At 40.4% G+C, this 27,740-nt stretch overlaps 1 protein-coding gene across 3 annotated transcripts; it reads left to right on the top strand.

The window, feature by feature from the left end:
- Positions 1-2,267: 2,267 nt before the first annotated feature.
- Positions 2,268-26,885, top strand: zmat5 (zinc finger, matrin-type 5). 3 transcript variants are annotated; one of them, XM_051921354.1, is made up of 6 exons: positions 2,268-2,398; positions 2,452-2,609; positions 14,599-14,661; positions 14,751-14,831; positions 22,076-22,184; positions 26,237-26,885. In XM_051921354.1, the coding sequence occupies exons 2-6, from the start codon at positions 2,483-2,485 to the stop codon at positions 26,376-26,378; spliced, it is 522 nt and encodes a 173-aa protein (XP_051777314.1). In that variant the 5' UTR covers positions 2,268-2,398; positions 2,452-2,482; the 3' UTR covers positions 26,379-26,885. The 3 variants fall into 3 exon arrangements, with proteins under 3 accessions (XP_051777314.1, XP_051777313.1, XP_051777312.1); XM_051921352.1 differs by having other exon boundaries at positions 2,272-2,398; positions 22,073-22,184; XM_051921353.1 differs by having other exon boundaries at positions 2,271-2,609; positions 22,073-22,184.
- Positions 26,886-27,740: the final 855 nt, after the last annotated feature.

Raw genomic sequence — 27,740 nt, 5'->3', positions numbered from 1 at the left:
ATTTTGCTTGGCTTTTCTCTACATTCATAATGGCTAACACGGTACAACACCCTAGTACTAATGTTTAATGTTGGAATACTAAACTAAAATTTCAGAATACAACGTAGGGTTCGATATTATGTTGTGTTACAGTTAAGTAATGGTCACAGGGTAATGGAACTGAACATTTTTACACGTGTCAACCTGGTCCTCTTTCACATATAGCTATGCAGATTGATGAACGTAAAGGTTGTCAGGTGCCTTGACAGAACACGTTTTTGAGCATTGATATACTGATCGTATATGATAAAGTCCTACCCGAGAGTACTTTGAAGCATGATACTGTCACTAACCAGAACAAGTGCATTGTCATGAGAACAAATCTAGACAAGAACGGACCATTCAGCCTAACAAAGCTTGCTAGTCAGATACTCATAATTCCCCCCAAAATAACATCAAATCTAGTTTTGAAAGTCCCACTGTCTCCTACAATACCTGACAACTTATTCCATGTGTCTGTGGTTCTCTTTGTGAAGAAAAACTTCCTAATGTTTGCGTGAAATTTACCTTTACCAGGTTTCTAACTGTGTCCTTGCGTTCTTGCTGAACTCATTTTAAAGTTAACAGTTTCAATCCACTGGACTACTTTAATAATAATTCTTTGCATTTATATAGCGCTTTTCTCACTACTCAAAGCGCTCAGCAATTGCAGGTTAAGGGCCTTGCTCAAGGGCCCAACAGAGCAGAGTCCCTATTGGCATTTGCGGGATTCGAACCAGCAACCTTCCGATTGCCAGTGCCTATACCTAGCCTCAGAGCCACCACTCCACCTACTTCCCTTCAATGTAGGCAGTGCTGTTTGTGGAGCTCAGTGAAAGGAAAAGAACCTGACAAATTTAGAAACACTTTTCAACCTCCTTCAGGAAGAAGTCAATAAGGAGGATGATTATCAGAACACACTGATCAGATCAACGCAAGCCCGCCAAAGAAGGTACAATGAATAAGAGGCTACATTGGACTACCATATTTAACTTTGTTTAGAAAGTTGCTGTCTGACCACCTCAGTTCAAATGAGCTGCTTCAGCTATGTATTGACTGTCTACAAAACGGGTGTCAAACTCCAGGCCTGGAGGGCCGCAGTGGCTGCAGGTTTTCATTCTAACCCTTTTCCTAATCAGTGACCAGTTTTCACTGCTAATGCAATTTTTACCCTTTATTTTAACAGCCATGTTAGAAGGATTCAGTCCTCTGAATTGATCCGTTTCCTCATTAAATGACAGCCAAACAGAAATGAGATGTGAAACGAGCCAACAGATGACCAGCTTAAACTGGGGCTTCAAACTCCAATCAGTTTCTTAATAAGAAGACAATGATTGCTGTGAATTAAACCTGTTATTTAATTCCACGGCTTCTTGCTGCTCTTGTTCTGCAACAGCAAACATTTCCAAAACCGTCGATTTTCTGTTTTTTATAAGAACATCGTCAAAGTGTTTTGGTGAGTTGAGGGATCAACCTTACTGAGACCATCACCTTTCTTTATTTTCAGATATTGTGTGATGTGGCAGCTTGTTTTGTGTCTCATTATTGTTTGGCTGCTAATTAAGGAAAAAGAGACAACTAAAGGGCCTAAGACAAGTTAACTAAAAGAAGTAATTAGCAGCAAAAATTGGTCACTAATTAAGAAGATGGTTAGAATGAAAACCTGCAGCCACTGCATCCCTCCAGGACTGGAGTTTGACACCCCTGGTCTAGCAGGTGGTGTGAATTGTCTTCATTAAGTATTATGAACCACTTGATCCAACTCTGTCCCGCTAAATTAAACCTCCTGAATTTAACAGATGGGACACTGCTACAACACGAGTAATGCGGTTTTCATAGAATGTTTGGAAGACAACTTACACAAAAATGGCTCCATCGGGTCTTTTGTCTATATGTTTCTATAATCCCTTATCCATTATTTAATCTTCATCAAATACCCATTTTAAGGGTAAAATGAAAACAACCCATTAAAAATAAAGGCTATAACTGAAAAGGTCAAAGCTCACACAAATAAACTGAAATAAATTTATATGTAATTAGTTTAGAGATTAAAATACAAATCATTATAAAACAGGGACTATAATAAACTTGTTACTTTCTTACAGCTGATATGTTGAAAATCGGTTCCACGACAACCGGGAGGGTTTAAGACCGAGGTCCTCCTTAAGAAGAAGAATAAAACGCCAATCAGAACACTGTCCGCGCACACGTGACGGAAGTTGCTGTGACGAAGTGTAAGACGGGAAACGTAGTTTTGTAGTTCACACACTTCCGGAAAAAGATGGGCGCGTTGTTTGGTTAGATGGCTTTTATGCTGTGCATTGTGAATCGTGCTGTTTTTTTTGGTAGGAAACCACTTCAGAGTTAAAACATTAATTATGTGAAGCGTGTAAGTTATTATTTATCATTACCAAATTTCTTATTGGCTCTAAGCACTCTCCATTCAGGGCTGGTACGTGCAGAAATGGGCAAACGTTACTACTGCGATTACTGTAACCGTTCGTTTCAGGACAACCTGCACAACCGCAAGAAACATTTGAATGGCACGCAACATCATCGGGCTAAGAAAGCATGGTTCGACTCTTTCAGAGGTGAGTTTGTATGTGTGTGTGTTTGTGAAACTGGTGAAGATGAAACTGACGCTTTGACTACATGTACAACCCAGCTTGAGGCGACTTTACTTGTTGGCTTTACGGATTTTGCACATCAACAAATATACCAGATAAATAAAGTTTAAGATAGTGCCTTATTGTCCATTGTAGTTAGTCCTTGTGAACTATTCTCTCGTTTATTAAATGTAGGCTGTTCGATTTTTCTAAAGTGGTTAAGGCTACACTAATGTTAAATAAAAATGTTTCGATATCAACACCCCTAACTCACAATTATCGTTTCTGCATGTGTAAAGTGAACACGATAGTTTAAAACATATTTCCAGAGAGCTGTGTTCAGGTAATCAGTCCATACTTTTCAGGGCTCCCTTGGTCGGTTTTATAGTTGCGCATAATTGTTGCTAAGAATTTGCCTTGTTTTTAGTACATACGTTACGGTATGCAGTTTGCACATTTACAATTATCTTGTCCAGTACAGGGTTCTCATGTACATTTTAAATATTACTTCTGTAGTACTAGGGTGTTGTACCGTGTTGGCCATTACGAATGTAGGGAGAAGTCAAGCAAATTACACCTTTTATTAGCTAACTAAAAATATTACAATATGCACGCTTTCGAGGCAACTCAGGCCCCTTCTTCAGACAAGCTGTAATACAAAAACTGGAGTTCCCTATGTTTATATATACACACGAGGACAAATAACCTATAAACACTGGGAACTCCAGTTTCTGTATTACATCTTGCCTGAGTTGCCTCGAAAACTTGCATATTGTAATCTTTTTAATGTTACTTCTAGTAAAGTACTATATAGGGTTTCTGTACACTTAAAAAAATTAAAATACACATAGAGATGGTTATATAACATTTGTTTCATAATAAACAGTATGTTTCTGAGTTTTAAGTGGCATTCTTATCATCTGTTTCACATAAATGAGTTCTTTATCAACTGTTTATTGAAAATGACAACTCCTCAAGAAAAGGCTCAGTGTGTATCCTGTCTTATTTAAACAAAATCAGATATACATGTTCAGAGAAACTTCAGGACTAATTATGGAAGAAATTCAACATCACATTTGACTATTCGCGAATGGCACAAAAACGTTTAAGAAGACAGGAAGTGTGTTGAATAAACAGACCGGTCTGGTCAGTCCAGAACATGCCTTTTGTTGAGAAGTAGCCAGTTCCAGTTGATATACCCCTTATTTATCTGAAACAGGCAAACAGTACGTTATTTAAAATTTTGATATTCACTCTTTAAAATACAACAAACTGTAAAAAGCCATCTCTTCATTTTTGTTCTTAATAACGTGTTCAGATTGTACAGAGATGTTGTGGACACCCTGTAGATGGATCCATCTTGAATGGTAGAGTAAACACTACTGAATCACACTGCAGGACTCCTCTCCGGTCATAAATATGAGTGCACAGATCTTTCTCTTTGCCCAATTATGTATAAAATTCATCATTTCAGTATGCAAATACAGCTAAATGAGTTTCAAAGGATGTATTTTTCAGTTTAGCTTTTGAGTTGGGCCAGCTTAACGTCTATTTGCTTCTACAACAGGTAATTGCAGTGAATTTGACCTTTAAACTGTGGACACTAGTAATGATTGTGAGCAAACAGAACAGTTCAGACATATCTCACATTAGCTTACTCCCATACTATATGTACAGTGCATCCGGAAAATATTCACAGCGCTTCACTTTTTCCACATTTTATGATGTTACAGCCTTATTCCAAAATGGATTAAATTAATTTTTTTCCTCAGAATTCTACACACAACACCCCATAATGACAATGTGAAAAAAGTTTACTTGAGATTTTTGCAAATTTATTAAAAATAAAAAAATTGAGAAAGCACATGTACATAAGTATTCACAGCCTTTGCCGTGAAGCTCGAAATTGAGCTCAGGTGCATCCTGTTTCTGCAGCTTAATTGGAGTCCACCTGTGGTAAATTCAGCTGATTGGACATGATTTGGAAAGGCACACACCTGTCTATATAAGGTCCCACAGTTGACAGTTCATGTCAGAGCACAAACCAAGCATGAAGTCAAAGGAATTGTCTGTACACCTCTGAAACAGGATTGTCTCGAGGCACAAATCTGGGGAAGGTTATAGAAAAATTTCTGCTGCTTTGAAGGTCCCAATGATCACAGTGGCCTCCATCATCCGTATGTGGAAGAAGTTCGAAACCACCAGGACTCTTCCTAGAGCTGGCAAGCCATCTAAACTGAGCGATCGGAGGAGAAGGGCCTTAGTCAGGGAGGTGACCAAGAACCCAATGGTCACTCTGTCAGAGCTCCAGACGTCCTCTGTGGAGAGAGGAGAACCTTCTAAAGTATCTATCTATCTATCTATCTAGAAGGACAACCATCTGCAGCAATCCACCAATGAGGCCTGTATGGTAGAGTGGCAGACGGAAGCCACTCCTTAGTAAAAGGCACATGAAGGACTCTCGGACCATGAGAAAGAAAATACTTTGGTCTGATGAGACAAAGATTGAACTCTTTGGTGTGAATGCCAGGCATCATGTTTGGAGGAAACCAGGCACCACTCATCACCAGGCCAATACCATCCCTACAGTGAAGCATGGTGTGGCAGCATCATGCTGTGGGGATGTTTTTCAGCGGCAGGGACTGGGAGACTAGTCAGGATAAAGGGAAAGATGACTGCAGCAATGTACAGAGACATCCTGGATGAAAACCTGCTCCAGAGCGCTCTTGACCTCAGACTGGGGTGACGGTTCATCTTTCAGCAGGACAACGACCCTAAGCACACAGCCAAGATATCAAAGGAGTGGCTCCAGGACAACTCTGTGAATGTCCTTGAGTGGCCCAGCCAGAGCCCAGACTTGAATCCGATTGAACATCTCTGGAGAGATCTTAAAATGGCTGTGCACTGACGCTTCCCATCCAACCTGATGGAGCTTGAGAGGTGCTGCAAAGAGGAATGGGCGAAACTGGCCAAGGATAGGTGTGCCAAGCTTGTGGCATCATATTCAAAAAGACTTGAGGCTGGAATTGCTGCCAAAGGTGCATTGACAAAGTATTGAGTAAAGCCTGTGAATACTTGGGATTTCTCAGTTTTTTTTATTAAATTTGCAAAACCTTCGAGTAAACTTTTTTCACGTTGTCATTATGGGGTGTTGTGTGTAGAATTCTGAGGAAAAAAAATGAATTTAATCCATTTTGGAATAAGGCTGTAACATAACAAAATGTGGAAAAAGTGATGTGCTGTGAATACTTTCCGGATGCACTGTAGTCTTCTTTTATAGGATACGTTTAACATATTTAATCTTACAGCACCCTTTATTTCTGCCTAATGCGTCCTGCAGTGTGCATAATTAGTTCAGGCTGATGGCTTGCAGGTTACTTTCAGATGCATTTTTTAACTGAATTTAAGGCATTTTCTGTCAGATACTGATTTATCTTGATAATGTAGATAGATAGATAGATAGATACTTTATTAATCCCATGTAGAATTAACATATAGATTTTTTCAATGCAATTTGTAGACTGGCAACTGGTAAAATCCTTAAAGTGTATGATTACCTTCTCATTGTACAAACCTTCAAGGGTTGATCAAAAGGTTTTGAGCTTGACCAATGAAAAAGAAAGACCAATAAAAGAAAACAAGTTTTATTTTTTAACACGACTCCAGTGAGAGCTTAACTTGCTTGGTATAATGTTGAAAACACTTTTCTGTGTCGCTTAGGTCAAATGTTTTGTCTTCATCATCGACATGGCACATGCCACTGAGGTAACCCTTCAAACTGGGGCACACCTGATAGTCACCCCAGGCCAAGTCTGGAGGTAGTGTGGGTAATACACGGTTTCACAGAGCAGACTTTACAGTCCATGCAGTGGACGTGGGTGACTTGTCAGAAAAGAGTTGGTCAGCATCTTCTTTCGGTATTTTTCCTTGATGAACTGCCACAATCGTGAGGGCAAGTCAGTTTAATGTTGACCAGGTATGCTGCCTTTTGAGACGAGTAGTCGGAGTGGACTTGCATCATGCTGAATGCGTTGTTGTCCACTTGCTTGCGTTGGTTTTGGAGACTCTCCTTGGTTGTCTTGTCTTGGTTTTTTGTTGTATTTTTTTTTTTGAGTGCTGGGATTTACTGATGTATAGAAGTTTCATCCTCAGCTATGAAATCCTCCTTAAATTCCTGCCAGTCTAAATTTGTTCGCTCAAGATCTCCTTGTAACATTGAATGTGGTGATGCGTCATTTCATGAGCCAAGATTCTGAACGCCCAATGTATAGAGACTATGCTCCTGTTTAATTGATTTGGAGCAATGAATTCAACTAACCCGTTAAAAATCTCTAGAATGTAGTTTGTGCTGTGATGTACCGTCATGTTTTGGCTCTGCATTACCGTTTGCTTCATGGTAGCCACATTTTCTTTTGGCTTTGATACCAGAGACCAAACAGACCTTGGGACATCCTTGAGAGACGCCCCTGCTGTAATGGAATTCTGCATTGCATTAATTCAATGTGAAATACAAAGGGGACTGCTTCTGGTACACGCATTGATCTCTAAATTTTGAAATACAATAATGGGGCAATATTTAATTGAAAGTTACCAACATGCATATTGACTTGGTAGAAACATATGGTGTAAACCACAAAAGCTGGTATCTTGTAATGAACATAGTTTAATAGTAACAGGGGCTAATCTGTCTAACTGCAAAATTGGCACTATAAAGTACACATTTCATATTTAGTCTTTAAACTTTCTTTATTATCCCTTGTTAATACTTATAGTGCATATTCATACGTCAGTGTTATGTGTTGTAGCTGGAGTCTGTCATGCTGGCACTGGGTGCAAGTACATAATCTGAACAGTGGAGTAGTATGGCTGGAGCTGTGAGGTGTTGAAGCAGGCAGACATGGCAGCCCCAAAGAAAGCACTCAGAGTCTCGGGACAGGCAGCAGAATTGGGCTTTACTGTATGACGGACTCAACTTGGATGGAACAATGGGGGACAAGCCATTGGTACCTTTTACTTTTAATACATTTCTTATCATTTAAGCCATTATCCTTCCTCATCTGACTGCTCTAGTCCTGCCCCTAATTAATTCCACCAATGATTCTTAGTTGTGGGGGGTGTCAAACCCTGCTCTGTCCGTCTTATCTGTTTGAAAGGGACTGTTCTCTCCCCCTACTATCTTAGCACTTGCTACCATAATTTACAACCAAAGAGATTACATTCCCTCTCTAAACGAGGGACCCATCCTTTCTCCGACTCACCTGCACGTCTAACCTTTGGCTTAATAAACTATTGGTAGTTTCTAGATCATACAGAATAATAAAAAAAGAAATACAGTCCACTTCGTTTAACTGCACGGCCTCCAGAGCGTGCGCTTAATAAGAGTGAAACATGTCAGTCCCGAAAGTTGACCATTCAGTTACCCCACCTACTAACCTAGTCAAACGCAATAAAACATTAATTCATTCATTAAAATAAACTGCAGTGAAGAATATAGTGGATACATGTATAATACATACACATTAACCATTCAGATAAACATGTACTGTACCTGTACGTCTTCAGCCTTCCCTGTTCTTTTTCGTTTTCTGTCCGGATTGCCCTTGTTCTGCTAGTCTTGCAGTATTGATTCCTTATTCTTGTAAATCCAAGAAATCTGGCTAGGATGAACGCCCCAATGTTTTGCAACGAGAGACCTTGTTGTCAAGTCTGTTTAAGATATTGACACGTTCATCCAGAGACGATTTTTGCACATGGGACGGCGAAGGCTATGCCATAGTCAAAAGTCACGACAGCTAACTTATCACAGTTGAGTTGTAAGGCTGATCCGTAATGTCAATCGTTGTTACAGACTTTTGTTTAATGTATTGGCAGTTGTGAGGCGACATTTACATGTACATAAGAACATGCTGCTAAACTGACTACAGTGTACACCTTGTAAGTGCACTGTAAACTGTTAGGCCTCAGTACAGTAGCAGGATTCCTGAATGATCCGCCTTCAGCCAGTCACAAGAGCCAGGCTACTTCCATCGTCACACGCTGATTACGTCATTTGAGCGTCTCAATCAATATCGTTGTTTGACTAGTGGATGTGAAGAGACCTTGCAGTTTACCGGAGTGAATCTGGCTGCAGAGAATAGCAATGGGATCAATAATGTAGGTGTGCTTATCGCTAGTACGCTTATCTGAAGTTATTGCCTGTTTACTTGACTTTATACAAATGGGGACTGTGCACTTAAGTGTAGTCGACTATATGTAGGCATACAGTTAGGTCCATAAATATTTGGACAGAGAAAACTTTTTTCTAATTTTGGTTCTGTACATTACCACAATGAATTTTAAATGAAACAACTCAGATGCAGTTGAAGTGCAGACTTTCAGCTTTAATTCAGTGGGGTGAACAAAACGATTGCATAAAAATGTGAGGCAACTAAAGCATTTTTTGACACAATCCCTTCATTTCAGGGGCTCAAAAGTAATTGGACAAATTAAATAACTGAAAATAAAATGTTCATTTCTAATACTTGGTTGAAAACCCTTTGCTGGCAGTGACAACCTGAAGTCTTGAACTCATGGACATCACCAGATGCTGGGTTTCCTCCTTTTTAATGCTCTGCCAGGCCTTTACTGCAGCGGCTTTCAGTTGCTGTTTGTTTGTGGGCCTTTCTGTCTGAAGTTTAGTCTTCAACAAGTGAAATGCATGCTCAATTGGGTTAAGATCAGGTGACTGACTTGGCCATTCAAGAATTTTCCACTTCTTTGCTTTAATAAACTCCTGGGTTGCTTTGGCTGTATGTTTTGGGTCATTGTCCATCTGTATCATGAATCAATTTGACCGCATTTAGCTGGATTTGAGCAGACAGTATGTCTCTGAACACCTCAGAATTCATTCGGCTGCTTCTGTCCTGTGTCACATCATCAATAAACACTAGTGTCCCAGTGCCACTGGCAGCCATGCACGCCCAAGCCATCACACTGCCTCCACCGTGTTTTTTATTACATTTCTTATCATTTAAGCCATTATCCTTCCTCATCTGACTGCTCTAGATGATGTGATATGCTTTGGATAATGAGCTGTTCCACGCCTTCTCCATACTTTTTTCTTGCCATCATTCTGGTAGAGGTTGATCTTGGTTTCATCTGTCCAAAGAATGTTTTTCCAGAACTATGCTGGCTTTTTTAGATGTTCATTAGCAAAGTCCAATCTAGCCTTTCTATTCTTGAGGCTTATGAGTGGCTTGCACCTTGCAGTGCACCCTCTGTATTTACTTTCATGCAGTCTTCTCTTTATGGTAGACTTGGATATCGATACGCCTACCCCCTGGAGAGTGTTGTTCACTTGGTTGGCTGTTGTGAAGCGGTTTCTCTTCACCATGGAAATGATTCTGTGATCATCCACCACTGTTGTCTTCCGTAGACGTCCAGGTCTGTTTGCGTTGCTGAGTTCACCAGTGCTTGCTTTCTTTCTCAGGATGTACCAAACTGTAGATTTTGCCACTCGTAATATTGTAGCAATTTCTCGGATGGGCTTTTTCTGTTTTCGCAGCTTAAGGATGGCTTCTTTCACCTGCATGAAGAGCTCCTTTGACCGCATGTTGTCTGTTCACAGCAAAATCTTCCACATGCAAGCACCACACCTCAAATCAACTCCAGGCCTTTTATCTGTTTAATTGATAATGACATAACAACGGACTTGCCCACACCTGCCCATGAAATAGCCTTTGAGTCAATTGTCCAATTACTTTTGAGCCAATGAAATGAAGGGATTGTGTTAAAAAAAATGCTTTAGTTGCCTCACATTTTTATGCAATCGTTTTGTTCTCCCCACTGAATTAAAGCTGAAAGTCTGCACTTCAACTGCATCTGAGTTGTTTCATTTAAAATTCATTGTGGTAATGTACAGAACCAAAATTAGAAAAAGTTTTCTCTGTCCATATATTTATGGACTTAAGTAAGTCTTTTTAATCCTGTTACATCTTAATACTCAGTAAAACATAGTGCCTACTTTTCTCGTGTGCTTGTGATACTTTTTTAATATGTAGGGATTACCAATTTCAAGAGTACATTTTTCTATAGAGGTAGCACTCTTTAGCACACAGATTCCTGGGTTCTGGCCAGACTGTGTACCGTCTGCATTTGTAACCCAACCCAGTACTGGCTGTCCTGTCGCATCATCACAAAAATGTAATGTAATGTAAGGTCATTTTGCAACACTGCATTATCCTTGTATGAGCGTGTGCGTGACTGTCTCGGACTGCCCTGGGCTTCGAAATACGTTGCATGTGGCCTGTAATGATTGTCGATTTAACAGTTTTCTCAAATGTTTTATATATGTTAAGTCACATCTGTATGGATTACATTTATACCGGGTATTTAAGTACATCTCCATTGTCCACATCATGTCTGGATAGAAACTGAATGAATGCCCCACATGTACACAGCAGTTTAGGCTTTAGTGGCTTCACACTATTCTCGCAGCTACTACCCTGTGGTTAAAATCGGAACAATAATGATACAAGAAGAAAAATGAGAAGAAGGTGACATGACTCACTGCCATAAAGAACTTAAGTGTTTTTGCATGATGGAAAAAGTTAGAAGGTTTCATGAAGGAAATGGTAACCTGAATTCTCCCACACTGCTGCCACCACTGTGTACACCTTTTAAAGATGCACAGGTGACAGGGCTGGCCACCATTCTGCAGCTTACCTGACTGTTGTCACCACTCTATATGATGCTTTTCTGCTGATTTGATTGTTGTATGTGGAGAGAAAAAGCATTTGCATTTCCATTTGTGATAAATCTGGCTATCACTGATGGAAATGCGCCCATTCTGAATCAAGAGGATGACAGTGTAGCTTATTTAATTAAGTAAGTTATAAAAAATGCCTGTGGTGACTACAGGTGAAATTCCGTTACAACGAACTTCCAGGGACCTAAAAAATATTTTGTTGTAATGAAAATTTCATAGTAATGAGATTCTGTATTTGTCTCTATAGTGCTTTCTTTAACTTGCGTTCGGGCGTTTGCAATCATTTTAGTAGCTTCTTTCACGTTAATTTTCATCTCCTCCTGTCTACAAGTTATGCTGATGAGAATTTTCTTCAGCATTTCCTCGTGATGATACACTTTCAAGGTGCGAATGATGCCCAAACTCATGGGCTGAAGCACTGCTGTACAATTGGGTGGGAGGAATTCAACGTGAACATTATCAGAATGTAGAAGAATGCTGTGGACAGCACAGTTATCAATCAGAAGCAGAATCTTCCTTTTCTTCTTTTTCATATTGTGAGGTTTCTGAACTCATTTGGGACGACACGCAGGAGTGCATCCCGAAGTGCAGTTGCTGCGTCTGTGCAAGATTGTGTGTTCGTTGCCAGGGCAAGGTAACCGGGAGCGCCGATGAAGCAGTTTTGCTGGAATCGAGAGCCGGAAAAATTTAGAGTTTTTTTCTAATGTGAACTGTTGTCGTTTATTTGTGTCTGCCATTTCTATAGGAGGGTGACAAAGAGTTAAATTCCAATGAATGCTTTTCAAATGTTGATGAGAAATAAGCAAAAGGTATCACTGAAAACCACAGAAAACAAACACAGCAAAACAAAAAACGGTACGAGGAAAATGCAAAGAAAGACACAAAGTTACAGTGTTTGTGTTTGGGGATCCTTGTGCACACCTGAGCTGCGACCACAGAACTAACTGCTCTTTGTTTGATTCATTCAGGCATTTCAAGGTCTTTTGGGCACTTCGTTGTAACGAAAGTATCTGCTGAATGTATTTCGTAGTAACGAGATTTGTATAGACTCTGTCTTATGGGGAAACTGGGAACCATGAAAATACTTTGTTGTAATGCAAATTTCATTGTAATGGAATTTGACCTGTATAATTCTGCATTTTAAAAGTTACTTTAGATTTTTATATATTCAGAAATACTTAATCATTTTGTGCATGCGTAATGGGGCTCTCAAAATACAGTCGGACGTCGACTTATGCTGCCATTTGAGACCGGCGATTTGGCCATGTGTCGCTCCCAAATTGTACAGGTCATTGCAATTGAGACCCTGTGGGCCTGGTGTGGGTCACCAGTAGGCATACTTTAACTGCCAGTACAAAGTAGCAAAAACGGACCTTCACATCTCGGCGACCACACGCTGGATCCCTGGAAGGCAGTGTTTCTCAGCCACTGGATTGCGCCACTTGTGGGTTGGAGGTTGCCATTAATGTTTTGCAAGTGGGTTCACTTTAGCCAGTGTTTTCCAACCACTGGGTTGTGATCCAGATTCCAGTGTTGGTTTGTGAGTGGGTCGCCTAAGCGATTGGCAGCGCTGTGTGATACGCTTCCCCATTTCTACGTGAGCTCATTCCACCAAGGGGGACCCACAATCACGCATGTTTCACCAAAGAGGTGGTTTGCAATTAGTGCTGTGGGTTGTCTGTGAATTTTTAAAGGCAAAGCTGGGGTGCAGAACCATAAATGTTAAGAAACGCTAATGTAAGAAAGGCAGTGCAGGCCAAGTACATACGAATTAGCCATGTGGAGCAGCGCCAATCAAAACAAACCTTAAAAGGCCCTCCAAGAGTCAGAAAACATATGACACCCGCTGAAACCATAATAATAATGAAAGGTTTATTGCTGTGGCTTTTTTTGCCAATTTCTAGAACATTATTATCCTATCGTTTTCCAATGGCACTCAGCCATAAGTACGAATCGTCTAAACTCGGTCACCCGTAAATCAGCGCATGACTGTACACAGTAATTTTGAAATGTCCTATTAATTTTGTATTATGCTTTGAAAAACACATTGTAATAGAACTATTGGCAAATATTATTTTGTTAATAAATGTTAAGATAAAAAATAAGCAGCTTCATCAAGACTGCAACAAAAGTATAGGGTAGTCCAGGGAAATGTTCAATTGACTTTCAATGCATGAATAAACACATTACAAATTATTATTACCAAATTATTAATTTATAATATTAAATATTAATTTATTAATAAAAATTATTACCAGGATATGCAATTAATGATGTTAATCAATATTCATTTTATGTTTTGAGAAAACCTCATGAAGATGTTGTCCATTTCTCCGTACACATTCTGACAGCCTGTTGTGGAAATTCTGCATTGCTCGACGTAACATGTCAAGAGGAATGCCAGTGATTTCCCCATCAATCTTTCTTTTTAGTTCAGCAATGGTTGCAAGACGTGTGCGGTACACTTGGCTATTAAGATGTCCCCACAGAAAAAAAATTCACAAACAGTGAGATCTGGGGACCTCGGAGGCCATGGAATGTCACCGTTGTGCGAAATGACGCGCCTTCCAAATAATCATCGAATAGGTGCCATCGATTGTCGGGCAGTATGCGAAGTGGCTCCACCTTGGGACTTTTTTTTAAGTCTGAACCCATTTCTTCGATATTACGCACCCATGTTGTAAACCATGTTGCAGATGGAACACAATCATGACGTCCTAACTGGGAATGACGCCGAAATTCCCTTTGCACAGCAGTCACACTATCGCCATTCTTATAAAAGACTTTCACAGCAACCGCTCATTGTGCACCACTCCACTGCTCCATTGTTACGAAAGGCAAGGGGTTCTAAACAAGGTCACATTGCTTCTAAACAACTGCCGATGCCCCATGGTCGCCAACACCTAGTTCCAAAATTTCCTGTTATCCTACGCCACCCAGTACAAGCGAGTAGATATCATGGCCTGTGTAGAGCTACATGGGGGACAAACCTTGGAGGAATAAAGGTTGGGGATCACTAGCATAGGGTCCAGTCATTCACCCATTCGCCTTGCACAGCGTATGGTGGTACCATATTTATTGTAGTGTAGTCTAGAGTTTGAGCATAATATCCCATTTTAAGCATTTCAAAGTACATTATTGCTTGCCTCAAAGTTGAAGGTATCCTAGACGAGTAACGTTGAAATGTTAAAATATTGTCATAATCACTTTTTTTTTTTTTTTATGAAGATGCAGCTACAATTTTGGCAGAAGAACAAACTAAAAACCCTTGTCGAAGGTTTCAACAGACAGGTAATCAAATATGAGTAAATATTATGAGGTTATTAAAATATTCAAAAATGAGTTAAGAAATATACCCCATGCACTTCTTTTCATTTCAGGTCAATGTATTTTCGGTTCCAACTGTAGATTTTCTCATATGACTGACTGTGACATTGAAAGATTAAAACTGCAAGTTGATGGTAAGAGCTTTATTTTATCACAAGGGGGAGCTGTAGTATCGTAGATATTACTGTATCAAAGCAGCCTACTGCTAGAACAAACTCTATCTTTAGAGGCAAAGATTATTAAGATATTTTAAATTTTATGTACATGACTCCACATTTTTCAGAATTTCTTCTATCCATTCATTTTTTTTTCGCCTGCCTAAGGATCACAGCCTACTTCTCTAGTAGTGGGTGCAAGGTATAAACTTATTAATATGGCAGTTAGTTTACTTTCACTCAGCCAATTTAGTTTTTCCTGTCCGTTGATTCCTCAGAGAACAACTAAATTGGGATTCCGGGAAAAGATGGGCTTTGGCCCAATCTTTTTCACTGTGATTGCATCTCAATACTCGAATACATTCCCCAACACAGTTATCCTGACTAACTCAAGCATTTCCCCTTATTTCTGTGTCAGTAGAGAGACAAAGCAAGGATGCCCGCTTTTCCCTCTTTTTATTTTATCTCTTGAGCCATTAACTATTGCCATCCATTTAACTCTGAATGTCTTACTCCCATCACTGTGCATGATACTCATCCCTTAATATCTATATATGTAGATGACATTCTTCATTATTAAGGCATTACTCCTTCTGATATCCTGCATATTTTAAATTTATTTTTAAGTCCTTTGAACTCTTATCTGGCTATAAAATAAACTAGTCAAAATACTCCCTTTTACCACTTCAGTGAGGTCTGTCACCATGTCTCTCTTCCGTCTTTAAGCCAAGCTCAGATATTTAGGAACTAATATCTCTTCTTCACTCGTGGATATTCCTTTCCACAACTACCCCTGTCTACTGTCTGATGCCAGTGCCTCTATCAATACTTGGGCTAAGCCCCCCTGTCTCTATTAATTCTCATCTTACAATTATTGAAATGAATTTGTCCCTCATTTAAATTTTCTTAGCTCTATTAGAGCCATCCCTCCCTCTCCGTACTAAATATTGGAGTTAAGACGTGTCACTTCTTTTATAATTTGTTATGGAATGGTAAGAGACTTTCCTGTAAACATTCCATTTTAATTTGTGACAGGCAGAGTGCTGGAGTATCTCCTCCCAGTTTAGGATTCCACCACTGGGCATTCCCTGGGCACCCAGTCAGGGTCCTGTCTTTGTTCCACCTCCTCACAGATTACAATTTGACATCCCCATCATTTTTGCAAGGCTTCCCTGTAAAGCAATATCTTCGGGACTCTCTTTAGGGCCCATGTTCTCCTACACTGTTGATATATGGCATTGTGTTGAGAAAGTTACTGCTCCTTGTATGCGATGACATACTTATATTCCTCTCTTTCACAACCCCACTTTTTAGATTGGTGGCAGGCTGTGCATTTTTTCCCCCTTTAGCAGAAATTGGGAGTTTGCTTATTTGGTGTCCTGATGGATCGGTTCTTATGATGTGCCAACCTTTACAGACTCTACCTTCTTACTTCATCTTTTTTTCCTCCCTACTTACAACACAGGCCATGTGGCATTTCTCTATCTGACCCTCTTCTTTACCCTTCTCTGTACTCCCTTTTTCATTCCCTTTCCACCTCAGAAGAAACCCATCACCACCCTCTACTCTGCAAACGATCCTACAAACGTCTCCCTCTAATATCACTCTGGTACCAATGATGTCTCTCCAGTGCCTTCCCCTCTCTCCTGACTTGATTATTTTTTTCTTCAATTTTTGATTAACAAAACTAAAAACACTTTGTAGACTTTAACCCACCCAGCAGAAATGTTTTTAATGGTATCTCCTCTCTGATGCTCTTTGCTCCCATTTTTTGCTTGGTTTACCTAGCACCTTTTCACACATAGTGTCTTTTCATTTTGGCCAAAAACCTATCACTTTCTGTCTTCTATTTTTCTCTGTGATGGTTACCCTCTTTACTCCCACTCTCAGTTTCTCACCAGTGTTAATTGTTCTGCCTTGCCACTTCATCTCTTAATGGGAAAACCCCAGGACTTTTACAGTGCATCCGGAAAGTATTCACAGCACATCACTTTTTTCCACATTTTGTTATGTTACAGCCTTATTCCAAAATGGATTAAATTCATTTTTTTCCTCAGAGTTCTACACACAACACCCCATAATGACAACATGAAAAAAGTTTACTTGAGGTTTTTGCAAATTTATTAAAAATAAAAAAACTGAGAAATCCCATGTACATACTGTAAGTATTCACAGCCTTTGCTCAATACTTTGTCGATGCACCTTTGGCAGCAATTACAGCCTCAAGTCTTTTTGAATATGATGTCACAAGCTTGGCACACCTATCCTTGGCCAGTTTCGCCCATTCCTCTTTGCAGAACCTCTCAAGCTCCATCAGGTTGGATGGGAAGCGTCGGTGCACAGCCATTTTAAGATCTCTCCAGAGATGTTCAATCGGATTCAAGTCTGGGCTCTGGCTGGGCCACTCAAGGACATTCACAGAGTTGTCCTGAAGCCACTCCTTTGATATCTTGGCTGTGTGCTTAGGGTCGTTGTCCTGCTGAAAGATGAACCGTCGCCCCAGTCTGAGGTCAAGAATGCTGTGGAGCAGGTTTTCATCCAGGATGTCTCTGTACATTGCTGCAGTCATCTTTCCCTTTATCCTGACTAGTCTCCCAGTCCCTGCCGCTGAAAAACATCCCCACAGCATGATGCTGCCACCACCATGCCGCTGAAAAACATCCCCACAGCATGATGCTGCCACCACCATGCTTCACTGTAGGGATGGTATTGGCCTGGTGATGAGCGGTGCCTGGTTTCCTCCAAACGTGACGCCTGGCATTCACACCAAAGAGTTCAATCTTTGTCTCATTACACCAGAGAATTTTCTTTCTCATGGTCTGAGAGTCCTTCAGGTGCCTTTTGGCAAACTCCAGGCGGCTGCCATGTGCCTTTTACTAAGGAGTGGCTTCCGTCTGGCCACTCTACCATACAGGCCTGATTGGTGGATTGCTGCAGAGATGGTTGTCCCTTCTGGAAAGTTCTCCTCTCTCCACAGAGGACCTCTGGAGCTCTGACAGAGTGACCATCAGGTTCTTGGTCACCTCCCTGAATAAGGCCCTTCTCCCCTGATCGCTCAGTTTAGATGGCCGGCCAGCTGTAGGAAGAGACCTGGTGGTTTTGAACTTCTTCCACATACGGATGATGGAGGCCACTGTGCTCATTGGGACCTTCAAAGCAGCAGAAATTTTTCTGTAACCTTCCCCAGATTTGTGCCTCGAGACAATCCTGTCTTGGAGGTCTACAGACAATTCCTTTGACTTCATGTTTGGTTTGTGCTCTAACATAAACTGTCAACTGTGGGACCTTATATAGACAGGTGTGTGCCTTTCCAAATCATGTCCAATCAACTGAATTTACCACAGGTGGACTCCAATTAAGCTGCAGAAATATCTCAAAGATGATCAGGGGAAACAGGATGCACCTGAGCTCAATTTCGAGCTTCACAGCAAAGGCTGTGAATACTTTTGTACGTGTGCTTTCTCAGTTTTTTTTATTTTTAATACATTTGCAAAAATCTCAAACTTTTTTCACGTTGTCATTATGGGATGTTGTGTGTAGAATTCTGAGGGAAAAAATGAATTTAATCCATTTTGGAATAAGGCTGTAACATAACAAAATGTGGAAAAAGTGATGCGCTGTAAATACTTTCCGGATGCACTGTACTATTAACAACTGGCATTCCTCATTTTTTAATCTAAGCTCCCTCATGCCGAATGAATTGTGCTTCAGTTAACTCTTTTAAGGCTAATTATTTTTTCTTCCTATTGTCCAAGGGCTGAATATTTTTCAAAACAACTTAGTTTTCTACAAAGCAATGGTTTCATGCATACATCAACATAAAATACTTATTCATAACAAGGAGCCCCTAACAGTATGCACATTCACACAAACTTATTATATACCTGTTTGTCTCATCACTCAGGTACTTTCTGTAAAAAAAACGTCTTGAAGCAGTCGAGTGGCTGTTAATCCGCAGTGTCCACTAGCAGGCCACGTCATTTGGTGAAGTCCAGTTGCCAGCTTGTCTCCTACTGATCGATGTTTGTGTAGTCCTCCCAGAGTGAATGTTTTCATAGGCGCGTCAGCTACGCAAGTGTGACCAGCACTGTGATAAGCAGAGGATCAATCCACTGATGCAGGCACCTGTCTTTTGTTTTTCAATCTCCTGGGGCCTCATGTATAAACAGTGCGTACGCACAGAAATGTTGCGTATGAACGTTTCCACGCTCAAATCGCGATGTATAAAACCTAAACTTGGTGTAAAGCCACGCACATTTCCTCATACCCTGGCGTACGCAATTTCTCTGCTCGGTTTTGCAGACTGGCGGCACCCAGCTTCAAAGCAGTGCTACTGTTCCTGTGTGGTTACCCTTTCTTTCTTAGACCCACATACCTGACACGGCTTTATAAATACACTGAAATTAACTGCATATTGTTTATTAGTGTAATGCATCTGATTGTAATTAACCTGTAGCAATATAATGGTCCAGGGAATAGCCATAGTATTCCAAATACCATAACTGCTTTAGCGTTGTTACTCTCACTGCATCTTCTTCTTTCAGCTGCTCCCGTTAAGGGTTGCCACAGTGGATCATCTTTTTCCATATTACTCTCACTGTACCACTCGGAGTATTTATATCACTGTATCTGAGTGGGGAATCACAGCAGCAGCTGATCGGAAAGAGAATTATCGGTATACAGTTTCAAGCACACACTACCTCAGCAACGGCAAAACGCGTCAAAGCCATTCCTGTACGGACCTCGTGTTTCAGAAACAGTTTCATCCCAAGAACTATAAACGCACTCAATCAAGTGCTCCTTGTAGAACTGTTTGTACTTATAAGTACAATTACCCCACTGTAAACTTGCACTACGATTATAATATTGCACAACCTGCGCCATTTTATAAAGCACGTATGATGACGATATCATTTTTAAGATGAAATGCAGCAAAATATGTTGATTATAGTATAAAGATAAAACTTTTAACTTCATTTAAATAATCCGTATTGTTAATAATTAAACACGGTGCCGCAGCGCTAGCTAGTTCACAGATAGCTCCTGCCTTGCGCTGTATTATTGCTGGTGCTGACGCGACACTGGAAGGATAGATGGATAGAATAATTAAACATGTACTACGAAGATATTTCAATGTTCCTTAAAAGTTTTGAAGAATCGGTGTTCTAAGCTTACAGATGGCTTAACGTCTATTACAGAGCTGATTGTGTGGCGATTGGGTATTTGGAGAAAGAAAAGTAAGGACAGGAATTGGAGGTTAGTACGTTTGAAAGAGACAGTACTTCTGTAATAAATTATTTCATCGAAGGTCATGCATGGCGCAGCAAGCCTCTTGCGTGAGATATGAACAATTACTACGCCACCGTGTTCCCATGTTTAATAACCTGCTTTCATTCTTATCATCATGAAAAAGATATCACGTATACATCTCAGTATTTTACTTATTCAGAGAGCTGTAATATCGCGAATGTAATGGATTATGTGTCCTGTCGGAGAAGGAGAAAGAACGAAAGCACGTAGTGATTCATACACATAGAGCACATAGAAGATCAAACACAGAACAAAGCATTTAACGTCCTACTTTAGTTACGATGGGATTTGAGAAACTAGTAAAATAAGCGATTTTAAGATGAAGTTTATGATGTTCTACTTTAATGACAAAATAAACTACGTGATTAAAGTGGAAATTTCGAGATTTAAGTTGACATTTTGTGCTTTTTTCCCACTGTGTGCCTATTTTTTTTCTCTGTACCCTAATAAGCTTTCATATGACACTCAGACGGTCCGCTACAAGTCGCCTTTTCACGCCGACTTTGATATGTGACAACTTCTTTTTTGTTTCGGGCACTGTGTGACTTTGTGAACTTGAGCTTTCGAGTTTGTCCGACGCTATGTCACTCGATCAGTTTTCTTTTGTTGATTATACCACTGTTTAAACCAACAAATATTATGTTTTTCCTTTCCCTCCACTTGGTATTCGCTGAAATTTTTATATTTTCCCCTGTGCTTTTCCCATTGTCTTTTCACAGAAGGCTATTTATATCGATTTGCATATTGAAAGAGGCATAATTCTGGGAGGAGTTGGGGCGGGACAGAAGGCGCGTGCACGTGCGTTACTTTTCACACTGATCGGGATTTATGTAGCTTAAGAATGTGGAAGTTTGCGTACGTACAGATTCCTGCATCTGGATTTTTATGTGCGTACGCACATTCCCGCTTTTGTGCTTACGCCATGTTATAGTGCGAGTTCTACGCACGGCGTTATGCATGAGGCCCCTGATCACTTGTATCAAAATCGGAGTTCGATATGTCAGTCAAATTCAGCAATCATACGAAAAAAATAAATAATATGCAAGAGTATTTTGCTTTGTGTATTTGCTTCGCTCTCTCGCCTGATCGGCGATGCCATTCTAGACATTGCTTACTGTACGCTACTTACCCACACACAAGGTTTTGACGTCAAGTCAACAAGTCTAACAGTCCTCCGGGCAAAGAGGAGTCTACCAATAATGTAACGATGAGTTTTATCAACATTTTCAGCTTTCTTTCGGCCTCTGCCCCTGATATCCACCCTCGACCCCTTGTGTCGACATCCATCCTAAAAGAGAGAAATCCATTGAGAATTGGTATCCCTTAACTCAGTCAATTAGAACCTGGAGGTCTGGGTCCCATTGATGTTGTGGTTTGGGTGCTATAGTTAGATCCCCAATGAAGAAGAAAAGAGGAAGGCCTGAGAGGAGGTTTATGGATGTGGAGTGAGAGGGGAGATCAGTGTTTTTATGTCATCATTACTAGGCTCAGTGGTATGGTGGGGGAGCGCCATTGGGTTACACTGTTTCCTTGTTAATTCACTTGCCATGTTTCTCGTGTGCACATTCTGTCTTGATTTATATTAAAAAAAAAAAAAAGGTACTGCTAAGTGAACGTTATAGAAGAACATGCAAATAAGTTGAGTTTTAGACAAGAACATGCCAATATTACACAGATGCCACCCAGGCCAAGAGTCGAGTTTTCGTGATAAAGCTATCAAACGGGACTCTGCATGTAGTTTCAGAGATTTTGAAATATGTCCGTTTGGCCTGTATCAATAGCATATTATTAAGACTTTTTAAAAAGCAAAATTTAGTTAGGTGTTAAATTGAAGGAAGGCTTCAGATGAAGGCATTTTAGAACTGATTCCTGCAACACTGTGGTAACAACAAATGCTTCTGTGTAAACAGCAGAAAAGAGAGCCCGAGAAGGATTTTTCGATTCACGAAAGACTCCTGAGAGAAGCATCGAAGACTGGTTAGCAAAGAGAAAAAGGAAGAATGAAGCAACAGACAGAAGCAGGTATGATCACCTTGTTAGGCAATTGTGTAATAAAAAAAGTGTATATATTTCTCTCTGTGTTACAGCAAAGCAATGTGTTTCATGTTGGTAAGTAAGAGTTTTGCTCTGCTCTGCACACATGGCTGGAATGACTCCGTACACAGTATAATTCAGTCAAAGTTCTGCCTGTTGCGTTTTGGCTGGCTCGAGACTTTAATTGTGCTAACAGTTTTAATGCATCAACGATGTTCCTATCACAAAATTTATGCAATGTAGGCCTTCAGATATTTTAGATTTTGCAAGGTAATCTCGAGTAATGTGACACTTGCAAAAACACTCTGACCCTAACCCTCCTTTATTCTTACTTTAGATTTAGCTCTACACAGTTTTAATTTAGTGTATTCACAAATAAGCTCTCCTCATTCATTTAGTCATTTTTAATATTCTGGTATCCTCCAGTCAGCCATTGTATCTGCCATCCCCTGTCTGACCAGTGTGAAGTTGTTCACTATTTATGTCATCTCCTCCTAGTTAGCTGATTTATCAATAAAAGGTGTTAGTTACTTCTTGAAAAGAGCAAGGACACCAAACTAATTTATTCTTGATTAGTAACAACAGTGACTTTTTCATAAGCATTCTGCACTTTAAGGCACCTTGTCAGAAGGAGGGGATAGCGAGGAAAATAAATGTATAAGCATTGCAATGATAATAATACTTTAATCAACATCAGGGCACACATTGCAGGCTAGTAATCAAGAGATTGGATTTTTAACTGCAAGGTGTCCTTATTATATTTCTCATCATTGACAATCTGTGACCTTGAGTCAGACACTTCGCTAACCTGTGCTTCAATTAAAAAAAAAATAAAATAAAGAATTACAGTATGGATCCAAATGTGGAAAGCAGGGTCATTTTTTTTTTGTGACACTTGAACATTTCAAAATTTCCTGAGTGAGTGCCTTTGTAGGCCTGCAAATTGTCTTCCAAATATGGATTCCAATTTTCTGACTCGAATGGAAACAAAGTTCTCTTATTAGTACATTTTTTAATTATGATTTAGATTTATTTTCGGAACTCTGTACCTACTGCGGGATGACCCGGAGACGGAGTCTATTCCATCAGCATTGGCTGTAAGGCATGAATTCTTCCCATTGGCCATGCAGTCCATTGCCTAGCACATTTACATGCTCCCTGACACTCCACATGGAGTCACTTGTGCAGGTGACATTACAGATTGTCATGCTTGGGTCACAGATTTGTACAGAAACACAGGATTGTGGAGAGACAGGAACTTTATTCAAACACTGCAAACGAACATTTGTCTCTTTTTAAAAAGTTTAAATGTGCTCCATGACAAGACAGAGATGACCGTTCCGTCTCACAATTAAAAGAATGCAAACATGCGCGTCAGGAGGAGGGAGAGAAAGGGGCAGAGAGAGAGAGGTAGGGGCAGGCGGCGCAATCAATCAAAAATCAATAGGTGGTGTTCGGGCTTTTCAGTATGCGAAGTACTACGCGGGAAGCATATCGCGCAACAGAGCAGACACAAGTAAGCCCAGCAAATAAGGGAGCAATGTCAAGGTAGTCTTTTTCAGCGTTTTTTAGAGGATCATTCGTATCCTCTAGGGGTGTGGTCAGCCCCCCTACTCACAAGATGCAGCTCTGACATCTGCTAGTCTTCTTTCGGCTGCTCCCATTAGTGGTTGCCACAGTGGATCATCTTCTTCCATATCTTTCTGTCCTCTGCATCTTGTTCTGTTACACCCATTACCTGCATGTCCTCTCACCACATCCTTAGGCCTTCCTCTTTTCCTCTTCCCTGGCAGCTCTATCCTTCGCATCCTTCTCCCAATATACTCACCATCTCTCCTCTGCACATGTCCAAACCAACGTAATCTCGCCTCTCTGACTTTGTCTCCCAAACGTCCATCTTGAGCTGACCCTCTAATGTCCTCATTTCTAATCCTCTCCATCCTCGTCACACCCAATGCAAGTCTTAGCATCTTTAACTTTGCCACCTTCAGCTCTGTCTCATGCTTTCTGGTCAGTGCCACCGTCTCCAGCCCATATAACATAGCTGGTCTCACAACCATCCTGTAGACCTTCCCTTTCACTCTTGTTGATACCCGTCTGTCACAAATCATTCCTGACACTCTTCTCCACCTATTCCACCCTGCCTATACTCTCATACTGAGACGAAAACCTGTGTGAAGCTGTGCCCACTGAGAACCTGCGGGCTGCACCTGGACAGTGAATGAAAGTTGGGATGACCGTGATCACTAACTAGTGTATCAGTTTGTAACCCTCTCTTTCTTTGGTCCTTTTTAGTTTTATCTTTCAGGTTTTTTTTTAGGACAGTGGAGCAAGCTGTTTAGAACTGTATGGTTGATAGCGACAGTAAAGGCATCATAATTAGTAACACAAGTCATGGCATCGCAGGTCAGAGCAGTCTTATCACCAGCTACAGCCATAGCAAATCCCTCCCACTTCTTAGTGGGCTTTGAGAATTCTGAAGTGAATATCTTTAGTTACACCAAACCTCACAGCACCTAAAGGCTGTATGTTTCCTTCATTTTGCCTTTTCAGCTATACCTTTTATCTTGCATCCTCAGTCTTTTAACCCAATATTTGTGTTTTATGGTTCACACAGCTACAGATTAGCAGCAAGCTCAATTATATTTGTAGTTAAGTATATTGAGAGTAAGTGTTTAGTGGGCAAAAAAGTGCTATACAGTAATCCCTCGCTATATCACGCTTCGACTTTCGCGGCTTCACTCTATCGCGGATTTTATATGTAAGCATATTTAAATATATATCGCGGATTTTTTGCTGGTTCGCGGATTTCTGCGGACAATGGGTCTTTTAATTTCTGGTACACGCTTCCTCAGTTGGTTTGTCCAGTTGGTTTCATACAAGGGACGCTATTGGCAGATGGCTGAGAAGCTACCCAACCACAGTGCGTATTATGTATTAAATAAAACTCCTCAAATATATTGTGAGCACGGGGGCTGTTCACACCCCTAGAGGACACGGCCGCTCCTCAAAAAACGCTGAAAGATTACCTTCACAGTGCTCCCTTCTTTGCTGGGCTTACATGTGCAGCACGTATTGATTTTTGATTGTTTGCTTGTCTCTCTCTCTCTCTCTCTCTCTCTCTCTCTCTCTCTCTCTCTCTCTCTCTCTCTCTCTCTCTCTCTCTCTCTCTCTCTCTCTCTCTCTGACGGAGGGGGTGTGAGCAGAGGGGCTGTTCGCATATAGTCCTAGAGGACATGGACGCTCCTCTGAAAAATGCTTGCTCCCTTCCTTGCAGCTACTTTGCCCAGCGCTGCTTCGCATACTTAAAAGCCAAACAGCCCTATTGATTTTTGACTGTTTGCTTTTCTCTCTCTCTCTTTCTCTGACTCGCACTCCTTTGAAGAGGAAGACATGTTTGCATTCTTTTAATTGTGAGACGGAACTGTCATCTCTGTCTTGTCATGGAGCACAGTTCAAACTTTTGAAAAAGAGACAAATGTTTGTTTGCAGTGTTTGAATAACGTTCCTGTCTCTCTACAACCTCCTGTGTTTCTGTGCAAATCTGTGACCCAAGCATGACATTATAAAAATAACCATATAAACATATGGTTTCTACTTCGCGGATTTTCACCTTTCGCGGGGGGGGGGGGGGGGGTCTGGAACGTAACCCCTGCGATGGAGGAGGGATTACTGATATATATATATATATATATATATATCATAATCAGCCAAAGCTTGCTTGAAACTGTACCTCTAGGGTTAAAAGGAGTCACATTAGTGTTTCTTAAAAAAAATAAAGCGCTGAAAACACTTGCACTTCTTCCATGTGTCTAGAATCTCATAAATGTAGGAAAGTTTGCTGTGGAAACGGTTGGGTATGCATTTGTTAAGTGTTATAATTGTGCACATATTTAAGTCCGAACATTCTCTGACCCTTTAGTCTCGATTAACATGCTTAACTTAAAGCAATTTTGTGGTGTAAACAGAAGCACGATTTGGTTATGGTTTGTAAAAGAAAAAAAGAACTGAATTTCTTCCCCTCGTTTCTTTCTTTGCAGCATCCTTAAAGTGGAGGCAGTTGACAGTCTGTTAGCAAGTCCTTTACCGCCTCATTTTCTGTCAATACCGGATCTCCCAGCTTCCTTATTGCCTCCACCGCCAAATGGCTGGCTGAAGATCACTGTCACCGAATGGGGCTAACTAACCTTGCTTTTCTCTCAGTGCCACGGACATCATCCACAACAATTACTTGATCCCATTGATGTTTTGGAATGCTCACATTTTTATTACGGGTTCAGTGGCTTAGATTGCTAGAGACTTTTGAACTTTCATCATTTGTCTTGGAGAATGGCTGGAAATAAAAAGGCAGATATTTTTTTCCAGCCTCTTTAAAAATAAAGAAACTGAATTCAGCAATGCAGTGACAGAAAGGGAACGCCGGCTGTTTGAATTGAAGGGGGCAGCGTTTTCAGTGGCCTGCTATGAGGATACCTCTGCATGATCCCCATATTATTAACAAAGCATTTCTGCTGCAGAAAATGTATGCCACATTTCATCAGACACCTTCACTTCAACGTTACAACTTGACAGCAAAGCCTTTTCCAGATGTCAGCAGAAGGGGGCGGGGGGGGAGGGCTTCCTTGGCTTGGGGCATCATGTGCAGTGCTTGTCATCCTGCAACTCTCGACAATAAAGTTCTAAAATGTACTTCTCTGAAAAGTGAAGTGTCTTTAAAGCGTGTGGGCAGTTTTTAATTTTTACATTTAACATTGATTGGTTGTTTGGAAGTGGGGAAAATGGCTACCTTTCAAAGAAATTTTAAAAGAATAAAAAGAAATACAGTGAAGTTTAATTTAGTTTTTACTCTTGTAAATATAAACTGTGTAGATGATTTTAGAGCTAACCCAGACTGGAGGATAATATGTATTTTCTCTGTCAAATACTGGTAAGTAGATAATTTATTCCTTGTTTGAATATTAAAGCTTTTTCAGTTATATAAAGATGAAAATGTTTCTGTCAAATGCCTTGAAAGCTAAATTAACCGGTCGGAAGTTTTAAATACTCGACTAATAGCCTATTGGGTAAATGTTTGCTTTAATTTTAAAAATTACAATTCCAATAAAGCATTTAGTATAACTGAGTTATTTAAATAGAAGATGACAGTGCTTCTGTTTGGTCTGAATTACAATAAAAAAAACAAAAATATTAAGACTGAGATACCACTTGAAGCCCCCACTTTGTGGGACGCAAGTCTTCAAAGCCTATATAGGAGTGTTAACTTTGCTGTTTTTAAGTTCATCACCCGTCTCTCCACCACAGTTTCTTTTTGTTTCCACCACTTCATTGTGTTTACTTCAGGCTGGCGATTTTACATACCGTACAGTTCTACAAACACAAATGTTTAACACAGCTACCGCTTACTGTATGTGAGGATGTAAATTGTACGGAAATAAATGAAACCACCACTGCAAGTAAAATGCAGTTCTACTGATGTGACTATCACAGAACTACAGCTAGATTCACTCAAAAGAGGCCCTGAATATTCTGTTGTAACTCCCGTCA

Source organism: Erpetoichthys calabaricus, chromosome 18 (assembly GCF_900747795.2).
Source record: "Erpetoichthys calabaricus chromosome 18, fErpCal1.3, whole genome shotgun sequence".
Lineage (NCBI taxonomy): Eukaryota > Metazoa > Chordata > Cladistia > Polypteriformes > Polypteridae > Erpetoichthys > Erpetoichthys calabaricus.
The sequence above is the reverse complement of the archived record's forward strand: the minus strand, read 5'-3'. Positions and strand labels throughout refer to the sequence as shown.

Coding starts and splice junctions, on each gene's coding strand:
- zmat5 (XM_051921353.1), top strand. CDS start 2,483: ATGGGCAAACGTTACTACTGCGATTACTGTAACCGTTCGTTTCAGGAC. Junction 14,832..22,072: donor ATTAAAACTGCAAGTTGATG/GTAAGAGCTTTA, acceptor CTGTGTAAACAG/CAGAAAAGAGAGCCCGAGAA. Junction 22,185..26,236: donor GAAGCAACAGACAGAAGCAG/GTATGATCACCT, acceptor CTTTCTTTGCAG/CATCCTTAAAGTGGAGGCAG.